The sequence below is a fragment of the Arvicola amphibius genome, chromosome 4 (genome assembly GCF_903992535.2).
Source record: "Arvicola amphibius chromosome 4, mArvAmp1.2, whole genome shotgun sequence".
Taxonomy (NCBI): domain Eukaryota; kingdom Metazoa; phylum Chordata; class Mammalia; order Rodentia; family Cricetidae; genus Arvicola; species Arvicola amphibius.
The window spans coordinates 74,417,395-74,428,219 of NC_052050.1; the positions used below are offsets into that span (position 1 = coordinate 74,417,395).

Here is a 10,825-nt window from a genome sequence, read left to right on the forward strand (position 1 = left end):
TGCACTCGTGGTACTCCATGTTCTCACTGCTTTGTGCAAGTTCAAGTATATGAACACAGTACCCTAGGAGATGACATTTCAATTATATGATATTTTAATGATACAAGAGCTACAGAAGAAAAAGTCTTCATCCATTAACTATCTTTTGAAAGATATATTTACCAACCAGAAATCTCCATATGTGAATAAAATATAAGCCTGCTGTTAAAACAGCCAGAACTGTTCAATCATTACATGAAGATTATGCTTTAGATACGTAAGAACAAAAGAGAAAAATACAAAGCCTAAGCAACCAATTCAATCTATTAAAAATAAAGCAGTACAGCATTAGAGTACTACTCAGCAGTAAAAAACAATGACATCTTGAATTTTGCATGCAAATGGATGGAAATAGAAAACACTATCCTGAGTGAGGTAACCCAGACCCAAAAAAGATGAATATGGTATGTACTCACTCATAAGTGGATTCTAGCCATAAATAAAAGACATTGAGCCTATAATACGTGATCCTAGAGAAGCTAAATAAGAAGGTGAACCCAAAGAAAAACATACAGTTATCCTCCTGGATATTGTAAGGAGGCAAGACTGCCAGGCAAAAATTGAAAACTTGGGGGTGGGGGTGAGGGTAAGGGGAGAAAAAAGTGAGAAGGGGAGGATGGGGAGAGCCTGGGGGAACAGGACGGTTGGGATGGAGGAAGGGTAGATATGGGAGCAGGGAAGTATATATCTTAATTAAGGGAGCCATTTTAGGGTTGGCAAGAGTCTTGACTCTAGAGGTGTTCCCAGGTGTCCATGGAGATGTCCCCAGCTAGATACTTGGGCAGCTGAGGAGAGGGAGCCTGATATGGCCCTATCCTATAGCCATACTGATGAATATCTTGCATATCACCATAGAACCTTCATCTGGCGCTGGATGGAGATAGAGACAGAGACCCACATTGGAGCACTAGACTGAGCTCCCAAGGTCCAAGTGAGGAGCAGAAGGAGGGAGAACATGAGCAAGGAAGTCAGGACCGCAAGGGGTGCGCCCACCCACTGAGACGGTGGGGCTGATCTACTGGGAGCTCACCAAGGCCAGCTGGACTGGGACTGATATAGCATGTGATCAAACCGGACTCTCTAAACGTGGCTGACAAGGAGGGCTGACTGAGAAGCCAAGGACAATGGCACTGGGTTTTGATCCTACTGCATGTACTGGCTTTGTGGGAGCCTAGTCTGTTTGGATGCTCCCCTTCCTAGACCTGTGGAGGGGGGAGGACCTTGGACTTCCCACAGGGCAGAGAACCTTGACTGCTCTTTGGACTGGAGAAGGAAGGGGAGGGAAGGGAGGGGGGAAATGAGAGGAGGGGAGGAGGTAGAAATTTTTAATTAAAAATAAATTTTAAAAAATAAATAAATAAAGCCGTACAACTGTAAACAACTCTGTATGTCTCCTACCACCCAGGCCCCAAGAGGAAGAAGACACTGCAAGTGGTACGTGACTGGACGGTGCCACCAGGCATTGCCACATGACTGGTCTCAACAGTGGGCAGCAGGGCATGGTGGAGACTGAGCACAGGCCATTTTTTCCTTAAAAAAACGTAGCTTTATGGAGTTAATAAGGAGGAGCAGCATGTAGCTTGGGATAAAGAGAAGAGAGGGGGAGACTGAGAATTAGAAAGGATATTTAGGCCACTGTTAGAAAAGTGGAGTTCTGGGAAGACGGGGAGGCAATGAAGAGTCTAGGAAGACGAGATGGAACCATGAGAGTCTCCTCCCTGCGTCCGCATGAGAACTTACAATGAAGAACCACACTACTTTTCTTTTATTGCTATTTTTAATAAAACAGATTTTTATTAACTGTTATTTGGTAATCTACATATTTTAATACATTCAGTGTATTCTCATGCTCCACTCTTTCTCATGCCCTTTCCACACTTGTGAACTCCCGTGATAAACCCCTACCTACATGTAGGCCTTTTTGTTTTGTTTTATGGCCATTAAGTTTAACCAGGGTCACCTGTGTGTCCAAGGGCTTGGAACCATCGATTTGAGTCTGGCAATACACAGAATCCATTACTGGCCAATGGCTCAGGGGGAAGGCCTTATGATTATGGAGCCCCTCCCATTCACGCCTGTTGACAACCACAGCTTTATAGGTTCAAAGTCAAAATAGTTTCTTCTGTTTCAAACTACACAACTTTTAAAGAAGATTTTTGGCCAGATCTGAGTTTCTAATAGAATAACATCTTCTTCGAATGGATCTGAAGGCCAAGACAGATGGAGCCGCTGACTTTTGGGTTAGAACATACTAGAGTCATGGGGACATTTTCTTTCTTCCTGTTTTAAATAAGAAGTATAAACTGGGTATGGGGGTGCACACTTTTAGTCCTAACACTCGATAGAGGCAGATAGAGCTCTGTGAGTTCGAGGCCAGCCTGGTCTACAGAGTGAATCTCAGGAAATCCAGGGATACACAGAGAAACCCTGTCTCAAAAAAAACAAACATAAATAAGTATATAAACAAAAATGGCATACAAATGCAAAAATTGGTCACAAATATAGCTAAAGCATTCGGAGAAAATGTATGAATGCTGGAGAGCAAATGACTGTCAACTAACTGATGATGATATAATCAATAAAACTGATCTTAGGCTGGACAAATAAAACATAAAGAACTCAACAATGAAAAATGCATCTATGTGTCATATAGACATTTAACAGTAGGTAAAACAAATGTATTTTCTTCAGAAATTCCAAAGCCTGTATTATCATAAACGTGAATGCCGATATAAAATGAGGGTATAAGTGGCACCTAAGACATTTGATAATAACCTGAACAAGATTCTAGACAATTATGCCATAGGAACTTTCAAGACTAGAAGAAGAGATTAGAGTGTGACATTTTTCATGAAACAGAGAGAACAATGCAGTGTATGAAAAAAAAGACACGAAGCTGCTGTAATTTGATCAAGGGAACAGAAAGCTTTGTTTTCTCTGTATCTATCTTCTCTATATTATGAAATCTTTGACAAGAGGGTCTACAGACACATATTCACATTTGTACCAAACACAACCTGGCCCACAATAAATAGTAGGCAGTAGCGGGGTCAGAAAGGCAGGCTTGCAACTATAGCATCGAATTCACTCAGAGATAGTGGAGATAGAACGAGTCACAGGAACAGAAAGTCCTGAGTACTCTTATAGTTTTCAAGTATACTCAACATCTTAATGAGATGAAGTATTCTAGAATAGTGTGGAGCAATGCAAATGGTTGTTTGTTAGAACAAACAGGCTTGGTAGACTACACAGGAACATGAAGCAAACTGAGCATCAAATAAAAGGAAAGACTACTAGAAAATCCATGACTTTGGTATGAAATATTGAGTAATGCATTTCTAAATCACTAATTAAATAATGAGGTTTTATTCACTTTTTTGCATCACAAATGTTGGTTTAGGGAAGAAGAAGACTTAAAAGGATTACTAAAGTAAAACTTTCATAGAAAGGTGGTTGTTTATGTGATGATGCTAAAAGCAAAGAAAAAAATACTCCTAAATCATAAAGCTGTTAACTGGTCAAATTAAGAAAAACCTATCAAAATCTTGTGTAGAAAAAAAAATAAGTCTACTATGTGTTCTAAGTAGTACAAATAAAAATTGGGCAGTTGGAAGCTGGAGAGATGGCTCAGCGGCTAAAAACACTTAACTACTTTTGTAGAGGGCCCAAGTTTGATTCTCAGAACCCATGTCAAGTGCCTCAAGATCCAGAAGTATCTGACCCCCCCTAGCCTACTCAGTCACCACAACTTTGGTGACACGCACACATTTTTTTTTAAATCAGACATTTAGAAGGAAACTGAATTAACAAAAACCAAATGACTATAAGGCAATACTACCTGATTTGATAAATTCTTCGCCAGAAAGAACAAAATCATTGAAACTGCTTAGACTGGTAGTTCTCAACTTTCCTAATACAGTTCCTCATGTTGTAGTGATGCCCAATCATAAAATTATTTCGTTGCTACCTCATAACTCTAATTTTGCTACTGTTGTGAATCATAATGTTGACTGATAAGCAACCCCTGTGAAAGTCATTTGACGTCCATCCCTCTGTAGGGTCACAACCTACAGGTTGAGAACTGCTGCTTAGATATTAATAATTTCAAGAGGCAACTGAAGAGACAATAGAGACAACACAATCCTCCCTACTTTCAGAACCCTAATTTTCAATGAAGGAAGTTTGAGAATCCTGTATCAATACAGTATAATGGTAAGTTTACAAACTGACAAAAATAGATCTTAGGTACTATTATCATAATTATTGTAGAGAAACTCAAAGGTAACAGAGGTAGAAATAGCTTCCGTCAGAACAATTTTGCTAAATCTACATCACTTATGTGATAGTTAGCTTTAAATGTCAACTTTATACAGCCTAGGACTACTTGGGAAGAGTCTTGGTACTTGATTTGTACGAGATGGGTCTCGAACTCACAGGAATCCTCCCGAGTGTTGGAACTAAAGGTGTGCACTACAAAGCCTGGTCAATAACTATGGTCCTTTAAAGGACTTTATGATATAGTCTATTAACTAACTTTAATAATTTTAGAGTCTTAAATTTCCAAATGTCCTAGTTATACTATCACCTCTAAGTAATACAGTACCAAGATGATGGGAATAATTAAATATATATCAAAGTTGCACAACTGAACAGCATTGTAGTAAACAAATCTCAGTATGAATGTGACTTATCTAAAAACAATTCTCAAATTACCTTTATAAAATGTTTCTGCTTATCACTTGAGATCCAGGAAATGAATCTTTAAACTCTGGCCCTCACAAGAAATATATAGCGCTGTAGACAACGTTTTGAAGTGCCCAACAAAGACTCACTACCATGCTTTTGTTTACTATTGTGCTGTTTCTGAACTGCTTCCTGGAACCCTGTTTACCATATTTAAATAACAAAATTGTGAAGCACAAATTCTCCCGATATCAGAAAAAAAATTCAGTCTTCTTCCATCCACATCTCTGTACAGAGATGTAAACGTGTAAAAGCTCAACTGCTTCAGATAAGAGCACTGATAAATCTGTTTCTGGGAAATGTGAGCTAAAAATGGGCAAAACAAGCCAGGCAGTGGTGGTGCACACCTTTAATCCCAGGGAGGCAGAGCCAGGCAGAAACCCTGTCTCAAAAAAAAAAAAAAAAAAAGAACAAAATAGATGCAAGTAAAGTCTTGAGTTGAGGGGCGGAGTGACAAAAAGCAACATGTACTAAAATAAAAAAAACCTAACAATGCAAAACCAATATAAAGATACAGTGGTGAAGCCTAGTTTGAAATACAGTAATACAGACAACACTAAGAGTGCCTAACTATACTGTAAAATCGAGGCAACAGACCAACTTTCTGCATCTTTCGCCTGAACAGACAAATCTTGAGTGCAGCTTTTGTTACTTCCAACAGCTAAAATGACACAGTTTAAAAGGCTGAAAATGGGGCTGGAGAGATAGCCCAGCAGTTAAGAGTACTTGCTGCTCTTGCACAGGACCCAGGTTCAGTTCCCAGTGCCCAAATGGCAACTTTGAACCAATTCCCAATACCAAACGGCAAAGTACAATTCCTGGCCCAGGGGTCTAACATCTTCTTATAGCCTCCAGCACCAGGTACAAGCATACAAGCACACACGTGCACACACACACACACACACACACACACACACACACTTACACACAGTGTGTGTATACTTAAAATATATGAAAACAAAACACTCGTGTACATAAAATAAAAATCTTTAATTAAAAATACTGAAAATGCATAGTATTAACAAGTCAGTTTCCAGGATAGACCCATCTCTAACCCATAAGTTATCATTATCATAGCGCCAGATTTATCATTAGGAGAGCCCAGGCAGGCAAATTGGGAAAAGCAGCTTTAAGATAAGCCATTGCACTAGTGAGTGGATTGCAGTTTCCTTAAGAGCTGGTTATAAAAGTTCTGGGGGAACAAGCCACTGCAGTACAAGGTGGTTAAGACCAGACTGTGAGGAACATGAATCAAACAAGTATTTAGGGAAAATCGATAGCCCATTACTTTTCTGGAACGGCAAAAGAATGGTCTTCAATAGATCAGTATCCTTCCTAAGTTCCATGGCAGGATGCCTCACACCTCATCAGCAAAGCATTACTTTATTCTGCATGTGAAACACATCCCTATTTCCTATTAACTGCATGAATCATTTCCTCCATTATCTGACTAATCCAGGGGCTCATCCTGACTTAATTAAAAAGTGAGAGTTGTCCACATTGATCTGCTATTGCTCCTTCTCTCATTTAATGTTTTCATTTTCTCTCAATTTTATTCCTTTATTATTGTTCTAAATTCTAGGTTTAATGAAAACCAAATTTCAACTTAAGAGGTAAAATTCTGATGTATTTACAAACAATCTACAACAGGACCAACTCACCAACTGGATGAGTGATGGTGTTCTGAAGGCCGGGAATTACCACAGAGTAGGTAGGTGAGCGATAAGGATAAATTGTTGTAGGATTTGTAGAGATAATATTCTGTGTGGTACCAGAAAATACATTGGAAACACTTAGAGGGAAGCGTTTCCGCTTCCCTGGACGAGGCTGATAAACCCAACCTAAGGAAAAAGACAGAGACATTTTAATAGGAATGCACAGAGTCTGGCCTTTTTATATTAAAAATATAGAACACTTGAAAGTTTTTTTAAAATGGGTTATCTAAAAGTATATTTTCCATTTCCATGAGGCTATTTCTGGAACATGTCTCAATATCCACAAAGCTTCTAATTTTGTTAGTTTTATAATCAATAGTAGAGAGGAAAGCCAAAATGCCTTATCAGAGACAGAGTGACTCTGTGGTACAAACTACACAGAAAGTCATTGAGTTTGAACCCCAGACCCTTTCCTTTACAAAAAAAAAAAAAAACCCATAAGACATTATCTCTTCCTCTTTCTTCATTCTATAAATTACAAATCTCAGTAATGCAATGGTCACAAATAACCAGTCACTATTTTTACGCCTGGTTTAGGAAGTCTCTCTCTGAGACATGGCAATTAATAAAATCACAAACACCTTAACTTCCTTCAAAGTCAGCAGTATGATGCTGTCCTATAGACAATGCTCTGGTTCCATCCAGATGATACTCAGAATCTCGTCTCCTAAAGTATTTCTGCTTGTATTTCAGAAAAAAATTATTTTCCCATTATGCAGAGCTATATAAGCCACAAAGAATACATAGTTCCGGGAGCTGGAGAGATGGCTCAGAGGTTAAGAGCATTGCCTGTTCTTCCAGAGGTCCTGAGTTCAATTCCCAGCAACCACATGATGGCTCACAACCATCGGTAATGGGATCTGGCACCCTCTTCTGGCCTGCAGGCATACACACAGTCACAGAATATTGTATACATAATAAATAAATAAATATTAAGAATGCAGAGTTCCCAACCTTTATCGCAACGCCCTTACTGTGAAGGACAAATCACTCATTCAAACTGTGTTGTGATAGGAATAAATCTACCAATCAAAATACAGGACTGTGTTCTGATAACATTTAACATTAAAATGGAACAGGATATAAATTCCTGCATCTGAATTATCTTTTAGCCATTATTTAATATGTCGAGTATACTACAAAATAGAACCATGGAGATTTACTGCTACCTTTATAGCTATAGCTGTGTATGTATGCTTGTATGTACCTATATGTATTTAATCAAAACACAGTAAAAGCATATGTCTCCTGATTTGTATTAGCTGGTAAATATGTGATATTTCACAACTGTGTTCCACTTAAGAAAATGTATGTTTAGTATTAATTTAATCATTATTATAATGCTAGTCATTATTTTCTTTCTCACACATAGATTAGGAAATCTCAACCTAACTTAATCTTTACCTAAATAAATTTAAAAGAAATGGAAAGAGCCTTTGTTCATTTCATTGATTACCAGGAAATTCCTCTCTGTGCTTTTCTTTAATCTTTTGTGCTTCATCATAATAGGGTTTCTTTTGTTCTTCACTAAGTTTGTTCCACTCTAACCCGAGCTGGACACTGATTTCTGCATTGTTTGCGGCTGGGTTAGCTTTGGCTAGTGCTGGACGGTGGATTCTTGCCCAAACCATAAATGCATTCATAGGTCGCTTCACATGGCCATTTCTGTCCTTACTGAAGGGAGTATCAGGTATTCCTATATGACAAAAAATGAAGAGACTACGTTAACGTGCCACATATGCGATTTTAAGTTCAAGTGTACCTTACATATGAGTACATGGAAACATACACTAAAATACAGTCAAAATATTGCCAATATTCCACACTTCCGTACAGTCTCTAAACTCAGCATTCTTAACTGTAGCTTAGAGTGACTCCTCGAGTTTAATATTGTTGAAGATACTGTTCAGTAACATTAGAGACATATGGCTACTTATTTCTTTGAGCTTCATTAACACCTCTAGCAGTAATTAACATGTAGTTTATTTCCCACTAAAATTAGTCTATCATTAGGGGGAAGGAACGATAACTCATTCATAACTATGCACACAGATGTTAGTTATGTAAGCATTTAAAGGAAGTCATTTCAAAAGTGGCTGTAGCATCCTTCAAAGCAAACAATATTTATGCTAACAGTTTTTCACTATGAAGGAGAAATTCCTGCCACGGTGAATCATTACAACTAGTCTCATGCCCTGGGAGAAAAAATAATGCAAGTGATCTTGAGAGTCACAGTACCAGCTAAAAATTCCTAAAAAGGAAACTCGCTAAATTTACATCCCCTTGCAGTTCATGAAAGTACTATCATTCACTAATTTTATCCCTCTGCAGTTCATGAAAGTACTATCTAGGGTCAGGCCGAGGAGGCACATGCCTTTAATACCAGCACTTGGAAGGCAGAGGCAGGTGATCTCTGAGAGTTCGATGCCGCCTGGTCTACAGAGTGAGTTCCCACCAGGACTGTTACACAGAGAAACCCTGTCTGCAGTGACTATATTACTTCTTTTAAAAACAATTTAATTTATTGAGTATTTATTAATGTTTCTAGAAAGCCTTAGCTTTTAGAATACAATGCTAGATTTGAATATTTTCTCCAAGCAAAGTTATTGTTCGCTTTTAAAGTAACCTCTATGATCAGTATAAACAATTATCATTTCTCCCAAAGCTTTGGTTTTGTTTTATTTCTTGATACACATAAACCTATGAAGCTACTACATCAGGAAATTTGAAATGTATACGCTAGGGGATCTGTATTATCTAACAAGGCATTCTGGTGTGTCTGTTATCTAAATCTATGTACTAACACTTAAAATCGATTTTTTTTTAAAAAAAGTTTGTGGAGATCTTTCACATATAAGTCTATTTTTTTTTAAACCAGTATATGGACAAATACATCAGAAACAACTCCTTTGCAGGCTAAAAATGAGTACCATGATTCTATTTTTCAACCTCCAGCTCCTAAACGGCTAGTATCTCTGCTGTGGGTAACATAGACATCAGTGTGAAGTCCAGATTCCCTCGCCTTCTAATACCTGCGTCTGAGGGAAGCACGGTGAGGGGGACATCTTTGGTTTCAATTTTTACAGAAGGCTCCAGTAAGGACTGCATTTTAATTGGCACTGGTGTCAAGGGAACCTTGGACAAGCGTATTAGCTCAGAAGCCGGAGGCCCCTGAAATTGGATACGGGCCCCAGGAGGGACCGCGTGGAGAGTCAAAGGGAACCTTAGGTCTTGCTGGTGTGGCCCAAAAGCGCTGGGCGGCTGGGCCAGGAGAGCATCCTTGCTGCCGTGGACCAGGCCATTGGACGCGGCTTCCGTGCCCAGTCTGCAATCGTCCCTGAGTCTGTCTGGCTCTTCGGTCTTGATGACTCCTTCTCCGACAAGCAGGCTCCTGCCTTCGCCGCCTTTCAGCGCATCCCTCGAGGCCTCCTCCACCTCCAGCTTGGCTTTCTTCTCCTCCCCTCGGCGGCCGTCGAGGGCCTTCCCGGTGCCATCCAACTTGGCGGCCCTGGAGGCTCTGGGGCCAGCCTCGGTGGTCCTCCGAGATCCCACCGACAGGTCCAAGCCCGCCCCCAGCTCCTGCTTCTCGGCCTTGACGAGCAGCGTCCGGGGCTGCATGGAGCGCAGCTCTGGCCTGCAAGGGCCTCCGTCGGCCGCCGACGGCGGCGGCAACAGCAGCAGCTCCGGTCTCAGCTGCAGCAGGCGCGCCTGCGCGGACGACGCGACGGCGGCAGCAGCGGCGGCGGCAGCGGCGGCCGCACCCTCGTCAGGAGCCTGCGGTAACAGCGGCCCGGGCGGCGGCGGCAGCAGCAGCACCTGCTCCGGCTTCACTTGCAGCAGACGACGCGTCCCAGCCTGCGCACCGGCTGCCGAGGCGTCCCCGCACGATGAGGCCGCTGCGGCGATGGCGGCCGAGGCTTGGGCCGGCGGCGACTCCGGGCGCTCGGCGGTCGCGGCCCGGAAGGTGGCGGCCTCGACGGGCTGCTGCGCGGGCGGAGCGGGGCGCAACGGGCGCGGTGGGGTGGGCCGCGGCGGTTGGCGCGGCTGCGGCGGCGGCTCCGGTCTGGCTCTCTCCATGGGGGAGGGGGCGGCCGGCTTGGTCGCGGCCGGGATTGTGAGCTCAGCCGTTTGTTGGCGGCCTCCCCCTCCCCCTTTCGGTTAAGACCCTTCCAAGGCCTTGGCTACCCAGAACCCTACGCGCTCCACAGACTCGGGCCTCCAGCTCGCCTCGCCCAATCATGAGCGGCCTGGTGCTCCCGGGCAGCCAATCACAGGCACGCTCCTCGGCTCCTCCCACCCTCCACTATGTCCTTGTGCGAGAACCGTGG

The 10,825-nt window shown here is 41.8% G+C and overlaps 1 protein-coding gene across 2 annotated transcripts in view; it reads right to left on the reverse strand.

Moving 5' to 3' along the window:
* The window catches only part of Sox30 (SRY-box transcription factor 30), a 35,502-nt gene extending 24,928 nt beyond the window's left edge, over window positions 1-10,574 (reverse strand). For both annotated transcript variants that reach the window (XM_038329176.1, XM_038329177.1), the window contains exons 1-3: window positions 9,530-10,574; window positions 7,954-8,193; window positions 6,444-6,623 (exon numbers count right to left, since the gene is read on the reverse strand). In XM_038329176.1, coding sequence (XP_038185104.1) covers window positions 6,444-6,623; window positions 7,954-8,193; window positions 9,530-10,574 — 1,465 coding nt within the window. The remainder of the gene's footprint in view (window positions 1-6,443; window positions 6,624-7,953; window positions 8,194-9,529) is intronic.
* Window positions 10,575-10,825: the final 251 nt, after the last annotated feature.